We start from the raw sequence: 16,098 nt of genomic DNA on the forward strand, positions 1-16,098 counted from the left end.
TCATTGCTAATTTTCAGACTGTAATTCACACCTGATTTGTTACCTTTGAAAGGTATATTCGTGTGAAGATTGAGCAGAACCTCATCAAATCCTACCCTATTGAGATTACAGATAAATCTAGTTCTAATAACCTCATGAACTTCATCAAATCTTGAAATATATAAAGTTAAAATTAGAATTGCTAATCCATGTATGATGAAGCCATGCTTTTATTTGATGGTAAAACTTACTTTGACCTATTTCACATACTCACTCAAATAATTATAATTACTAATCAGCAATTTGGCTTATAATCCAACAACTGCAATTTTCAGTCAATATTTTTTCATGATTACGGCGATAAATCAAAAATTCTACCTTCTTCCTTTCAAAGATTATGGTACGGCTTTTCTTTTTTCTCGCCTTTTTTATTCTAACATATTCATTTCTCTTTTATTTACTACAAGCGAAATGAAATTTTAAACATAAATAATTAATTTGCTAATTTCTCCTTCTTTGCTAAGAAAAAGTTTCTTCCTCAATATATTACACATGCGGAAAACCGATATACGTAAAATTTCCTGAGATGACACCTGTACGCTTATATTTCAGCAAAGGCACACGTCACGTTTCGCGTAGTTGTACTAAACGTTGTTGCAGTGTATCAGCAAGATAAGAAACCACCACCAAAATTCCCCAACAAATTTCCACCTTGAACATTGATAATTTATTCACTTCCTAAAAAGTTGTGAGTGGGTAGTAGGTGGTACACGTGAAGTAAATGCCTTCTCTCCCACGTGCACACACACACACATATACATACATACATGCGTGTGTACAAGTCAGGGGAAAAGGGGCATTTCACCCCGGTAAATTATAAAAAAATCTTTTGGACAGTTTGTTAAGGAGGAGCCACAAAAGGGGGTGGGCAAGTAGAAGGGTAACAATCAACTTGGGAAACACAAAACAGATTACTCAATGAGTGTGTCCAAAATTTGCATATGTTCCGTTCTCTTGGAATAGTATATAAGAAGCTCCGTAATCATTCACTTTATTCTATTTTCTCGGTGAGGGAGATAGGTATTCTTTCAAATTATTTTTCTTTTGTTTCATCTCACGTGGGTTTCGAGTTGTCCGCGTAAATGGTTTGTGTGTAAATAACGGAACTTTTTACGGAACTGAAAAGGTCAGATGAACTAGAATTTATTGAGAATCGACGATTGAAAATTTGCCCGCCATCTGATTGATCATTAGATCAGGGTAGAAGTAGTCGAAGTCTTCTCAAAATTGACATTCCTTAGCATCTGCTTTGCTGGACAATTCTAGTGGCCACCACTATTAGTTGTTTGATTTATTTTCTGAAGTATTATTGGCGGTATTTGTAACTTAAGAAAGTGACGACCTGTTAGAATTAATTTTGATATTATAATAATATTTAGTTTAGAATGGAATCCGAAAATAACAAGACCAGTGATGGATATGATCAGAGTTCCAATGGAGTTCCGCTAAAGAAAGATCCCAGAATTTGTGATTCGGCTAAGGTTCCGGCAGCTTTCAGTGAAGGTTACTGTTTTATGAATACGTTTTGTTTGCCTTCAACTGAAATGAGAATGTTTTTTCGCTCATAAATGTTGGTTATTTTGCTGAAAATTTTAGAACAACAATCTTCGGTTGCAGAGAATGAAATAAATGATATTATCAAAGGAAACGAATATCTGAAGGAGAACATAACTTTGTTGAAAATATACCTACGTTGGCTGGGAGACCTAATACTATTAGCACAGAAAAAGAAAAGAAACAACTTTAATGAAATGGTAAATGAGCCTTAAAGACCACTGAATTATTTAGTTTTAAATTGTTCTTTTTTTCTTTTCAAGTATATGTAACATTCAAGCGTTCTGCAAAGTAAAAAATCTGTTCACAAATTTTTCTTTGATTTTGAGCAATTCCTTTTCTAGTATGCAGCAATGCAGATAGAACGGGACAAAGCGAAAGTTCAGCAAAAAGAATTGGAAAAATTACGAAAATCAAAGCAGGAACTCCTTGAGAAACAAAAATCGGAATTTGAACTTAAAAAAACTGAGTGGGAGCAAAAACTTATGGATCATGAAAATCTTTATAACATAGTAAAACAATGTTGTGAGTTGTTATCTGACATTAGTAATAACAACAAATTGGGAATTGCTCAGCAAACGCAACAGAAAAACCGTTGCAAAAAACTGCAATTTAAAGTGAACAGAGTCAAAATAACTGCGGAACAAAATAAAGAGAAATTAATCCGTCAGGAACAGGTTTGGCTTTTTCCTGTTAGTATGAATTAACTAATCACAGAAATATGATCTCATTTTCACTTTCCCTCCCTTCCTTCCTTTATATTTCTTTGCATTTAATGTTTCTGTTTGAGTTGCTCTCGAAGCAAATTGAATCAGTTACTATAATTTATAGAATTGTATCGTCATAAAAATGATTTAGCGTTTTGCTGTGCTGTACTGCCTCTTACCTGTGTAAGGTTGATTAATGAATATTATTCAAATTTGATGAATGATGGTTCTAGATGTTTAAAGAGAAGTTGGATGGAATAAAAGATGCACATGAAATGGCACTACAGCAGCGTGACCGAACAATCTCCATACTGACCAAACAACTGAAACTGCTAATAGAGGAATCTACTAAAGCTCAAAGGTCGTGAATTTTGTATGCAAAAACATTCATTATATCAAAATTAGTGTCGTAAAAGAAAGAAATTAAGCCTGTCACGTTGACGAAGAGACATTGCAAGTAGTGAAAATGCATTTTAAATATATCAGTGACTTTCATTGTATCGATTTAGTGAGAACTTGACAACAGTAGTGCACACTGGAACTCAAACTGTCACTGAATTCGAAATGGATGTCCTCTAGCGAACGCTATTTTTGACGATGAAAGATAAACAGATATGAGATCTAACAGATATGAGGTCATTTGTGAATGTTTACAAATATTTTAATCGATAAAGTGAAAAATTGAAATGGTTTTGAATCCAGAATTTGCTAGGAAACACTAGTGAAATGACCGACCGTGTTCTTCATTATACGAAATTATAGTTAACGAAGAATGTTACCCGATATTCAATAGTAACAGCAATTTAATTTGTGATCTTGTGGATTGGTACCTACAAGTTGGTCCACAATTTGTATTTCAAATTGCAAATCTCATTCCAAGAAAATGATGTCACACATTTCAAAATCTATAAGGGATACTTGATTTAAATGCGAGACGATTGAAAAAGACTTTAAGATAATTCGAAATGAATACCGAAAATGATTACAACCGATTACAAGAAACGATTAGTGAATAAAAAGAAATCAAAGCTTCAGTTTGAAAGAATAAATCTGCAAAGGTACTAAATTGGAATACCTTAGTGTAGAAAGTTTATTCAGACTTAGAGTGCAATCGTTGGTTACAAGTTACTACTACAAAAGACTTAGCGACATTACAGATCTATCCATCCTAGCATGAAACTTCAAAACAGATTCAGTGAATTGAATTAAAATAATAAAAAATCTCCGGAAACCTCTCTTTTTCATGCTACATTGAATACTTAATAAAAAATTTAAAAAACAAATCAAACTTTAATAGAAAAAAAAAAATTTATGCACGCTTATTCAGAATCCCAGTACTCTTGCAAAATTTACAAACATTAAGATGCTGTTCCTTACTGCATAAAGAATTTAGACTAAGGAAATTCTACAGGGCAAAAATTTGTGAAAGAAAGACTACAGGTAGGTTGATGTAGATAAGAAATTTATAAGCATGTCCTATCCCAAAACAAATTTTACATCTTCCAAATTACTTTCTACAAGTGTGGTACCTAATTTCTTTTATGTGAAAATGGTAGGACACTAAGAACAAACAGTAAAATTAAATTTTTTGTCGGTACTGTTAAAACATTATGCAGTGTGACAAAAAACAATAAGGTAAAATGTTTATGTGCAAATCATAATCGACATTATAACTTTGTAAAAAACCATAGGCTGAAAAAATGACTAACTGAACATAGACGACGAAATTCAATAACATATACAGTAGATTGATGTCAAATAAAGCGATATTTCAATTAACTCAATTCATCAAAATAAGAATAAGCAGAAATGCAGAAAAAAAGGAAGAAATTAACCAACTACCTAACGGTAGCACATAAACAAATAAAAGCAGAAACAAAAAATTAAGAAAAGATCTGCAATACAGACAGCAGTGGCCGAAACACAGATAGTAGTGATCGAGACGCGAATTAATTTTGTCTGAAAACTTTCCAACACATTAGAAAGACATAAGCATAAAAAAGAAAAAAATCCACTCACTTTTCTTCCTTCAAAAAGAAAGAAAAATGCGTTTTTTTTTTGAATTTTGGTATGTACAGTTAAAGAGAAAAAAGTACACAACGAGGTATTACAAATGGAATTAATAAATGCATATAATAATGCACCAGGTATGTAAAATACCACAAAATAATAATTTAAATTTTACCCTATGAAGTGAAATTCAAGTTGAAGAAATTTTAACAGGTAATAAAGTTAAAGTTACATTTTTAGAGCCCAAAATATGTGGAAACAGTTATTTGGATAAGATTTATAATGATCAGATTGACAGTATTGTACAGAATAATGAACTAAGCCTTCTCCTACTCAGCTTGCTGCTGGAGTATGCGCTGACTGAATGAACATTTGTTGGAATGTACGCATTTCTTCAGGGCGTAAAGCACGTGTTTTTCGCAGGCGCTTCCATTCTCCTGTTCGATAATCCATCTAAAGGAAAATAATTCTGACATTTTATACGAAAACCTGTTTGATTAAAGCTACTACCAAAACCAGTATCTGTCAATTTCATCATGTAACAGTATTTGCTGATAATTTATGTAAGAACTGAGCTTTTCTAAAAATACTAGTCAGTCATGTATGAATAAGGCACTGTATACATTGGTCATAACCATTTGCAAAAATATGCTCACTGATGACAGATCAGCTAAATAATAAACCACAGAAGGTTTACCATGTCAACTTGAAATTAGAAAACATGTCACATTACCTGAAAGAAGGTTTCTACACGCATTTTCTGTATTGTGCCATCTGGTCGAATTTCATCTTCGTAAGTTTCTGATAGTTTCAAGGTTAAAAGATCACCCAAATGAGGGTATGGATGAACTGAAACATTTTCCGGTTCAATTTCATCAGAAATCTCTACCAAAAAACCTTAATTATACTAGAAATCTATGAAAACAAAAAAGCTTAATTATATAGTTTTTTTTTTTTTTTTTTTTTGTTTTAAACGCTCATGATTTCTTGGACGTATAATTTTGCTACCCATTATTAATTCTATTTTCAGGCTATACATGTATATCACGAGTGTAAATTTTTTTCAGTTCATCTCCAAAAAATTATTGTCTCGCAACATAATTTTTCCAACTCAAGTATATCCACCTCCGTCCTCCCATGAGGAGTACGTAAGCGATAGTTCTTGGACCTAAAAACCCTATTTAGAATTGAAAAAAAAAAACAGACGATAAACGCTTACTTCCCATCAAACCCATAAATTGTTCTTTCTATTAACAAATCCGCTAACCTTTGTTGCCGGACATAAAAGCAATGACCATGCGATGACCTTCCTCATTCAATACATTCGCACAAGCTAACATTTCTTCACATTGTCGACGTGCGAAGGATTCACGCTAAATGAATTACTGATGAGTGAAAGCTCAATTGATTATTTCACATCTTTCAGAAACGATCTTCATATTCCACCCGATAAAATTCATACGCTGATGCATTAGTAAGGTTATCAATGATTTCTTTCAGGAAACATCATATAAGCTTTTATCATAAAGGAGAAGTTATCAATTGTCGAAACAAAAAGTTTCAGAAAAAAAAAAACAATGACTGCAAAAATTTTTTTTAGAATTTTAAATCGTCATATGAAGTGTAAAGTTAGTGGAACAGTTAAAATGAAATAAAAGTACAGTATTTGTTTTAAACAAAATTTGATAGATTTCCAAACAGAAATACCCGAGATAATTGGACTGCAGTTGGAGATGAGTGTAAATCTGGACTTTGTTCCGCCTGTATTGTTGGTAAATCACGAACATCGCCGTAGCAGGATGAAGGCTGACTGCTGTCTTGTCTGGAGCTATTGCCTTCATCATTCACAGGAATATTATATTCTTGAAAAATGAAATTCCGATCATTTTCACCTGCAGAAGAAATTGCTTTATTTACCACAGCCGTAACTTCGTCCACTACTGCAGTCGCAACAACAGTAGCTTCTTTAGTCTTCTGCGCAGCTATTGCAGCTCGTTTCGCTTCCTGAAAATTTAAAACCTAACACTAATTCATTCATTTAATAAATCAGTCTTCTTCAAGCATATAGTAACTAAAACATTTTATCAAAACACGCAAGAAGAAAACACAAATTTTGATTTTAAAATAAATAAAATCAATGAATTACTAACTTTTGCAACCTTGTCAGCCTGTGCACGCTTTCTCTGCTCCTCCCTCTCTTGATGTCTTCTTGCTCGTTCTTCTGCTTCCTGTTCTTTTCGACGAACACTTAATGACTGCGGGAGATCACCAATATCAATAAATTTAGCACCACCTTCACGTCTCGTTAATTGTCTTTGAAATTTGCGGGGTTCGTTCGTAAAACCAGCGGATAATTTACAAGTGTTTGTAGTTGGGATTCCACGCATTGGTACTAGATGTGAAAACATTAAAATTTTCAAATAAATGATTTGGAATTTTTCCATAAATCACCAAAAAAGTAAAAACTAATAAAAAGTCGACCTAAAACCTTAAGAGTGATCTGCCAATGACAAGCCAACATGAAGAGGATGCCAGAAAACTTACACATTACCGGATCACATAAACTTCATAAAGATCAGGTTTAACGATGTACTGAGGAAATTTAATTAAATACGTGGGTACTATATGATTTTAAAAAGAAGTTTTGTAATGGTACCTTGAACACAAAAACACTACTAGACTGCGAGATTTCATATATTTTTCGCAAACACCACACCATTTCTACACCTTTCAAAAAAAAAAAAAAAACACTAACAATCATTATTTGGTTTTCTAGCAGTACTCCGAATGCGAATCGGAAAACTCGATGATACCACGTCAAGTTTATTTCGATTGTAACCAGCTTCTGCCGCTGTAAATATAATGAAAATATCAAAGATTCTTTTCCGATCTGATGGCAAAATAATAATCCATTTCTCAACAGCATATAGAATTACAGAACTCGAAGAATTAAATTCAATTCATGACAAATACTGGATCACTAACACTTTAACAGCTCGGCTTTTAGTGTATATGATTTAGCGCGCCGCTTCAAGTTGAAATGTTTCCAATTTTCAATTTCGGATAAACCAAAACGTGTCTAAAAATTTGAATCCACTAGTTAAAAAATGATCACCCAACGGATATAATTAATAAAATGACAATGTTAAGAAAAAAAATCAGCAAGAAGTAAAGTATTCATTACCCCAAGTAACTCAAAATCAAATAATATACCTTGATTGCACTTTGCGATACAGCATTTAAATCAAGTGGTAACAATCGCAAATTGTTATTTGCGCAGTGTTTTCTAACTGAAAAAAATTTTATGATTTTATAATTACAAAAACCAAGAAAAAACATTTTTTTCATGTAACAGTTCATTTTAATTCTGCTTGCTTTGTGTTTATTGAAGGATCGGAAGCAATTTTTGCGTCTAAAAAAGAATTCAGAATAAATCTAATCCCGATAACTTTCTTTAACATCGTATGAATAAAATGCAGTTTCTGGTCACTAACCTGATGGAAGGAAGCATAATCCCAAACTGACAATGAGTGGAAATTTAAAGCTTACCCATTTTCCTCAACTCATCAAGTGATTTACAAAAATATGAATCCATATTGGTAGGTATCGGTGTTATACACTGTCGACTAGGGTATTCCCTGTACATGTCAGCAACGGTTTCAATCCAATCATCGGCATCTCTTCGAGCTAGGTCTAACAAATTTATTAGTGGTTCTTTCCACTGAAACCAAGACAGAATATTTCAAGAATTAGCGAATAAAATATAAAGAAAATACAAGAAAAGAAAGAAAGAAAACGGCTTGAGAGAACAACCAATTTTTGGAGTAAAACAATCAATGATGTTTAACTTTAAAAGTGAGAAATTTATAAACGAACATTATAACCATGTTCATGTTTACATCAATATCATTTACATATATCAAGAAAAAAAAAAAACGAACCATTGTAATAAGTCGATAAGACAAATGCGGGACAGCTAATACAATTTTCAGTTTAACATGTGATTCCAGTGCTTGAAAACATGTCTCCAGCTCTACCAACATTTCGTGTGAAAGTAGCGAAGCTGCTTGTCGGCCACTCCATAATTCACTATTATCACCAAGTTTATTGTCCAACCACTTCACCAAATCCAAATCGCGCAAGTGAGAGCTTGGCACTGACACTTTGAACGGTGTATCATAATCTAATCCCGGCTAGAACAACCATTCGATATTTACAATGCCAATACTGCAAAATATTTGCTAATACCTATGGTTTTACTACATCAATTATGATCCACTGATAGTTCCGTTTCCCCATATGCTAAAATACACAACAGAATTAGAAATTCAAAATAATCGTTTAAATCATTATGCTTACTATATACATGAATAAGAAGTGAAGAAAAGCAATGGATGTTACCTCAACTTTCTGTTTTTTAACTTCTGATGGATTATCATTATCATTCGTCTGATCACCCATAATTTTTCAACTTCTCAGCAACAACTTAAACAAATTAAATTCAACCAGAAACTGAATTGAAGTTTGAATATGAAAGTAGCATATAATGCATAGTCTTCAGAACTCTTATAATAATTTTACAGTTAACCAGAAGTACAGAATCAATTCCAAAATATGAAAACAGTTGGAAATTAAAAAGAAAACAGTAAAATCTACAAGATGGCTAGTGGTTAAAAGTGGACAGTAATGTGAAGTGCCGACATATTAGGAAGGAAGGCAGCTAAGATTAATTTTTACTCAGTTCTAGTAAATAATAAGCTTGAAACGTTATAATATCAAGTAAAACACGAATAACACGCACACTTAAATTTTCCACATAACAAAAACAAACTTCCGTGTGTTACGTGACAGTTTGCCACAAATGTTGGGGATTAATTCGCGACACGGTTTTATGACATCACGCATTTGCTGATTTGGTTTTAGATGACTGATGTTTGAATTTTTGGTAAGCGTTGACGAGTGTTATTAGGTTTAATTAATGTGAAATGTCAGAAAACAAAACTTGAATTATGCCATCTTCTCGTTTACCCTCATCTCTCTCTCTGCTGGACAGTAACAGGCTAAGTGCATTGTGTTCTGGAATACTTGGATAATACAGGCTTTGCTCACCGTAGTTTGATCCAGTTGTAGATGTACCCCTTTCCCTCTCCCTTTGTTACTCTCCATTTATCTCTTCCTTTCATTTAGAGACTGAAATTTCCCTGATAAATAGTATCAAATGGTTAGCTTTTTTTTTTTTTTTTTTTTTAAATCTTGAGAATTTTAATTCATTTTTACAATTTACTGATCCATGATTAATTCAACAGTTCTACCATACGGCTCATTCTCTTCGGAAATATTGAAGTATGCACTTCACCAGTCCGTCCAGATTTAAATTTCCGGAAGTCGAGCAATTACGGCATAGATTTAAACTGCACGAGTTTACTCTACTCACCTTGGTGCTATTGTTTCTTAATTCACTTCTTCGAAATAGCACCAGTCACAACACCGGCTCGAAGGAGAGAATGAACATTTTTCAACTGATAATAAAAATTGTGCCTACAATAAAAAGAGTGCAAGCCTTCCTTTTTCATTACATGATCTAAGCTTTTTTTATACTTTTATAGGTCTTTTTCACCATTTACTACTAAAATATAATTGTAAAGCTATTTAGACAATCATATTTTTATATTCATTAAATGACAATGGTATCGAAACACGGATGTGAGGTATGAAATAATTTTGTACACTAAGTGACTGAAGTCATATTTTCACAGCCTTAACAACTTGAAATAAACTAGGGAAAATGTTGAGAATGTGAATAAAACTTTACATTAGAGTTATTTTTCGTTTGTTAACTTAATTCATAATAAAATCGAATCTGTCATTTCATTACTGATTTAAGATGCAAATAAATTAATATTTTCCAAATAAAAAACTCGTCACTAAAAATATTCCTCGATGGAGGGAGGTACAGATAGTCGGAGACTTAGGACTGCTTCTAACGAAGCATTGATGAAATTTCAAAGTTGAACGAGAACATCACATAATCAAATTACTGGAAGAGAAGAAGGCGGAACAAATTACTAATACTGAGAAAAAGTGAAAGCAAATTAAATTATATGCACAAACTGCACATCACGATTACAGTAGTCTGCTATTTACATTAAATTACAATAATATAATTATGTTAAATTACAGTAACATAGTGGTACAACAACGGTTTGTAAAAAAACAAGTTTCAGAAATTTTCATTAAGCTAAAAAACCGTATCTTCTATTGGTTGGCGAAAACAACAAAATTTTGAAGCCATCAACAGCCAAATTAATCAGTAACCAAATGACAATATATTAGATCTCGTCACACACGTAGTAAATGTATTTACATAACTAATTTCAGTCAGCGACAATGTATAATCATGTGCAATCGATCACAGTTATGACTGTTCGGGGAAACAGGGCAGATGGGAATTACTTGTTGAAGAAATAATTGCTTAAATGGTTAATCGATTTGAGAACAAGGAGGCCAACAAAACGCTCAGTTCTGAAATTTCTCTGTAACTATAGTAATCTTAGATGTACGGTTAGAAATCGCTAAACTGTAAAATCCAAAAATGAGAAAATATCACTCTCCCAAAATGATAAGATTAAATCGGATTCGAAATATTACCATTGTTTTTCACACATGTTACCTTCTATAAAACAATAAAAATGAGAACTTTAAATGAAGCAATACATTCTAAAAGAACCTGAGACGTAAAACAAAAATTAATTCTGCATCTTCTTTCTGCAGCGATATCTTTATTAAATTGCATATCCTGAAAACATAATTAAACCATGACATAACTGTACCACGATACAAGTCAAATATATCCGTAATATTTGTCTATGAGTCTAATACTGTTTAGAATGCAATAAAGATTTAAAATGCTCAGCAGTAAAAATCAATATTTATCCAAACATGAAAAAATACCAGATTTCTTTAGATATGGCTCCCAATATTTCAAAGCAGGCTTTGAGGGTAATGTCACCAAGTAAAAAAAGTGTACTGCAATTGGAAATTCTTCCGCAGTTGGTAAAAAGCGTGCAATAATAGCGGTCTGAAGCATTTCATATAGATTTTATATTTCATATATGGATATATTCAAGAAAAAGTCCTAGCTGATCACTATGTTGTATTAAAATTAGTTACTACCTCTTGGAACACATTTTTATATACTACGATATTAATAGCATAATACAAAGGAGTTCTTCCAGAAACAACAACCCGTTGTCAGTTCTAAAAATTTGCCATTCTACTGAATAAAAACGATCTAACAATGGATGTACACAATGTGTTTCTGAGATAGGCAACATTGCTAATTTACTAGATTTCTGATTAAATATTTTTGAATAAGCGAGCAAGTAAATCGAGTAGAAAAATAGAAAAGTTGAAAACTTTGGAACAAATTTTTAATCATAGACGTATTATTAAGGGATAAAAATCAAAATTAATACAAACAACCTGATCGATTCGAAAAGAACGACTACATACGGTTGAGTCGTATAGAAATTTACCATGCTTGTTTCCAACAATCAATCTATAACAATTTTTTCTGATGTTTCTGATTTTGAAGACAATTTTATGATTTCGATTACATATACCAGAAATATATGTAACAACACTATGATGGTAATACCGATAATGCAGCAGTATTTCAAATTTCAAATTGGTAGAATAAGGTGTCCACTGCGACAAACAGTTTCTCTTCAAAGTGATCACCCTGTAAACAAAACCAGTTCAAATAAGATCAAACTACATGGAAGCAATTTCGTCAAGCTATTTGAATTACACTATTAAAGATAATTAAAATGTTCATCATCACTTGATTGAGCTAGGTAAATCGGTCAGCAACAATTTTAACTTGTAATGGTCACAATGACTTTTCCCGCAAGTACTCTAGTTACTATTCAAAGTAAAATTTGGCTATCCCTGAGAAATCCCACAGTATCTTTCATTTCTTCTTCCTAGAAAAAAAGGGAAAAAAAACGTTCACTGATTAAAGAACAACATAATGAACATAAACTTTCGAAGCATTTTTTGAGTTACTAGTTTAACAGAGTTTTAATTTACAGTTTAATATGAAAACGAATTATTACAGTTTAATTACAGTTTAACATGAAAATGTTAATTTTATTACAGTAAAATATTTTATTAATTTGATAATGTAAAAGGGCTTACCCATCATTGTAATTCAGCAGCAGATCTACACCAAAATTGAAACCAGACCAACGCCAACATTTCTTAAAATAAATTTTACATTTGCAAATAGTTTTACCTGCCACGAAAACCTCCAATGAATTACAGGATTACTAAAGAATCATTGGTCATTCAGGTGCATTGCGTTTTTTGACATCAGTGACACAGCAATGGGCTTTGTGCTATCAGAAAGATGGAAAATGAATCGTAGCATCATGCATCCAACGATCGAAATTTGTTGGAAAAACAACTAAACAAGCAGACATAAGTACTGTGCCGACTATTTATTGTATACAAACAAGAAAAAAGACATACTGGAATCGAATCAAGTACTCGTCCCAATCGATGGGCGTTAAGGTGGAAATCTTCATCTCTAATTTCGATTTGTCTGGAAGGTATTTTCTTATTTTGCAAGCAAAAAAATTTGCAGAAAACTTTTTTTTATTTGAAACAATCAGTCAATGTGAACAATATTTAAATTACCTGAATTATCAAGTTCCTATAGTCTACGTGGAAAAACTATTAATTTAAATATAGTTCTGCTTGCCAGTGAGAAAAAACAAAGATTCCTAGTGTTTCAGATTGGGAGGAAAACGGAGTACACCACGATACTTTAAAATGTAAAATAGGACTTGAACCTTATCCTAAATCTTTACTGTAAAACACGATAAAAATAAAATTCGACAAATGAATTCACCTAGAGAAACTTACTCTTTCATTTCTTCATTACACAAAAGTAAAAACCAGTTGTCGGCAAGCACTTGATCAATAATTTCATTTGGAACAAGTGGATCTTTTCGCAAATCGTTGATCGTTTTTACAGATGAAACAATGTGTCCGACACGGATATTACAAGTTATATCAGCAAAAGTACGGCACAACGCATCCCTATCTCTATCCGTCAATGAGGAATAATATTTCTCCATCTCAGTACGCATTTTATTATTGTCCATAACATCAGGAACTGCTTGCAAAAAGATCCACTGAAAGTAACTGAGCTGATTAATGAGTCGTCGAAATTATTCAAAATCTATAAACGAAGTCATCGAAATTATCCGAAATCTATAAACAATGCCATAAAAATATGCAATATCGATTAATTGACCAAAAACTGGAAAAAGCTGACAACTGACAACATATATCTCCTTGCCAATATGAATAAGTTATTAAATTCACCACTGTGGTTCGAAGGACTCAGTGACCAAGCAGTCGTGATAATCCCAACTATAAAATTTTGTACCTTTTTGATTGTTTCATACAGATCAAGTTCTCCTTCAACGACCAACAAATCTGATGCAGCCATCAACTTTACCATTGTCACGTGACTGGAAAATAACTAGCGTTATAATCAGAAACCACCTTATCCATTCACTTAATTTATCGAAACTATGTAAGTTTGTGAATATGCTTACCACAGATTTGAATACATACATTTCATAAAAAAACAATAATACCTGAATACACATCCTTCAGAAAAAAAAAGAGAACAATAAATTTTCGGTTAAATTCAAAAAATAATAACCTGACTGTATGAAGAATTTCTGGCTTGTTAGATAAGCGCCAAAAGTTATTTTTTAAATATTGAAAACACTTTTCGAATAAATCCAGAAGACCGTACTGCTCGGCAAGTGCATAGAACTCAAGTACTCGTTCATCAGTGAGTGATTCAGCACATAATTCAGCACAACGCTCCATAACACTATCCTGAAATCAATTATGAAACTGCAATAAGCTATGAGAAACCTTTGTATTAAAATTAAAAGTGTAAAAATGGAATATTATGAATTTTGAATGAATCCTTCAATAAAAGAAAAAACAAATAAATGAAAAAAAAAATGAAGGAAACTGAACGCCATTTACAGAACAAAAGAGGAGTCTCCTGTTGGCCTAATGGAAACACAAAATTACCAAGCTGAGCATTGAAGCTGATGCGACAAGACTTGCAACATTCTCTAAATCCAGTTCAATTTCATTGTGATACAATGATTCCAAAACCATATTAAATCCTAAAAAAGTAAAAAAAAAATTTGTGAGTGTGACACAGCCTTCTAATAACTATTGAGTTCCTCCTTATTTTTCCGACTGCTTTACCATTACTTAGAAAAATTGACGTTTCTAATGAATGAAAAAGATGAAATCTGATAGAAAACAAAATCTGTATCAACGGAAAGAGCAATAAAAAGCTAACCTTCGACTGTGACATTCGGATCGACAACATCAATCTGCACAACTGCATTATTGCTATCCTTCCAGTGCCCCCTAAAGGAAACGATATGTGCACAGCTGTAGAGAGAAGAAAAAATTTATGGAAAAGAATCCAATGGCTACTTTGGTAAAGTTTTTTGCTTTCTGCCAAAGATTAAAGAGAAGCACTGGAATAGTTAATTTTGGCTACTTATTATTCTAATGAAAATTATATGGTTATTTCCCGACAATAGAATTATTTCTGTCAGGGTCGCATAAGTAAGCATACCTGAACAAGCTGTCAAAAAATTTGCATTGTTCCAAATAAAGTCTATGGAGATTCCATGTCCGTCCCAATGCACAAATTGTTATATCCGACTTGGCACCATCAACGAATAATCGTTTATGAATATATTTCGCAGTATCCAACTAAATATTGCTATTTACATAAATTAATTACTTGGGAAGCTACTGGTTTCGATGAAATTGTCAAATATGTATGCAACAGATGCATAAAAAATTAAATCTTATATCTACTTCCTATGCTTACTTAGGAAGCAGTAGCTTAACTTAGCGATACAAAATAATGAATGATAAGCCTCTTTTTGGACTTCACTAAGCTAATGTCACAAAAGAAGACAACCCACAGATATATCTTCGGTCAAAACTTTATCTCCTCCCCAAAACAGACAATCTTAACATCATTAACACTACTAATAATGAAAACTTCAAAATCTATCATGCGTACTTTGCTAATTTTTTTTTTCTTCGTTTCCATCTCATTATCACCGGTAGTTTTACGTTTGCGTGAAGGACTAGCTCGTGTAGACTCAGCAACCATCTCCACATCGTTAGCTTCTGTCTCGCCGCTTGATCGACCTAGTAATTGTCCCATCTGGTTAATACCTAAAAAACAACTTTCCCAATTTAAAAGTAGTACTAGAGTGTTACAGAGTGCAATAATAAATACAACTCTGCCGTATTCCATCTAACTTAAGTATATCTCAGCGTTTTGAGATATTTTGGTATTCATTCCTATTCCTTTTGTAATGATAATCACCACAGACAAAAGGAAACAATCGCAACGTGGGAATCGATAGAATCCATTGCCTTTCCTTAAAATTGAATAACTTTTCCCGCACTTATCTTTACAATTTACCGGGAACTCAACAGCGGCTTCCATGAATTCCCGCATTTACCAACCTTCCCCACATCGATAGAAATTTCCAAAAGCAGTCCGGCTTATCATTTTATCATGCAGATAACGAAATCAGTACAGCCAACCGAGTCACACGACCGCACTAACTCACTCTAGCAGCAGCCACTGACGATTAATCCCCGCACCGGACCGTAAAATACGAAGTTACAGACTCTCAAAGACTTTATG

The 16,098-nt window shown here is 32.8% G+C and overlaps 3 protein-coding genes across 5 annotated transcripts; 1 reads left to right on the plus strand and 2 right to left on the minus strand.

The window, feature by feature from the left end:
* Positions 1-1,424: 1,424 nt before the first annotated feature.
* On the plus strand, positions 1,425-2,879 carry Bm8627 (Uncharacterized protein; the record flags this gene model as incomplete). 2 transcript variants are annotated; one of them, XM_043073194.1, is made up of 5 exons in its annotated part: positions 1,425-1,542; positions 1,636-1,793; positions 1,938-2,270; positions 2,534-2,661; positions 2,810-2,879. In XM_043073194.1, the coding sequence occupies 5 exons, from the start codon at positions 1,425-1,427 to the stop codon at positions 2,877-2,879; spliced, it is 807 nt and encodes a 268-aa protein (XP_042929128.1). The 2 variants fall into 2 exon arrangements, with proteins under 2 accessions (XP_042929128.1, XP_042929129.1); XM_043073195.1 differs by having other exon boundaries at positions 1,657-1,793.
* A 1,764-nt stretch (positions 2,880-4,643) lies between these two features.
* Positions 4,644-8,771, minus strand: Bm8628 (the record flags this gene model as incomplete). Of its 2 annotated transcripts, XM_043073196.1 has the most annotated exons (11): positions 4,644-4,763; positions 5,044-5,159; positions 5,578-5,683; positions 6,018-6,314; positions 6,461-6,702; positions 7,066-7,161; positions 7,296-7,389; positions 7,524-7,600; positions 7,860-8,031; positions 8,252-8,503; positions 8,712-8,771. In XM_043073196.1, the coding sequence occupies 11 exons, from the start codon at positions 8,769-8,771 to the stop codon at positions 4,644-4,646; spliced, it is 1,632 nt and encodes a 543-aa protein (XP_042929130.1). The 2 variants fall into 2 exon arrangements, with proteins under 2 accessions (XP_042929130.1, XP_042929131.1); XM_043073197.1 differs by lacking the exon at positions 8,712-8,771 and having other exon boundaries at positions 8,252-8,353.
* Positions 8,772-10,759: 1,988 nt separating this feature from the next.
* Bma-gcl-1 (BTB/POZ domain containing protein) lies at positions 10,760-15,606 on the minus strand (the record flags this gene model as incomplete). Its single annotated transcript, XM_001897305.2, has 14 exons — positions 10,760-10,832; positions 11,038-11,134; positions 11,262-11,388; positions 11,793-11,868; positions 11,968-12,051; positions 12,510-12,571; positions 12,843-12,915; positions 13,239-13,510; positions 13,768-13,852; positions 14,050-14,231; positions 14,436-14,533; positions 14,716-14,786; positions 15,001-15,140; positions 15,460-15,606. 14 exons carry the CDS (start codon positions 15,604-15,606, stop codon positions 10,760-10,762), a joined length of 1,587 nt encoding a protein of 528 aa, XP_001897340.2.
* Between the last annotated feature and the right edge of the window lie 492 nt (positions 15,607-16,098).

This window comes from Brugia malayi (assembly GCF_000002995.4).
Source record: "Brugia malayi strain FR3 genome assembly, contig: Bm_v4_ChrX_scaffold_001, whole genome shotgun sequence".
NCBI lineage: Eukaryota > Metazoa > Nematoda > Chromadorea > Rhabditida > Onchocercidae > Brugia > Brugia malayi.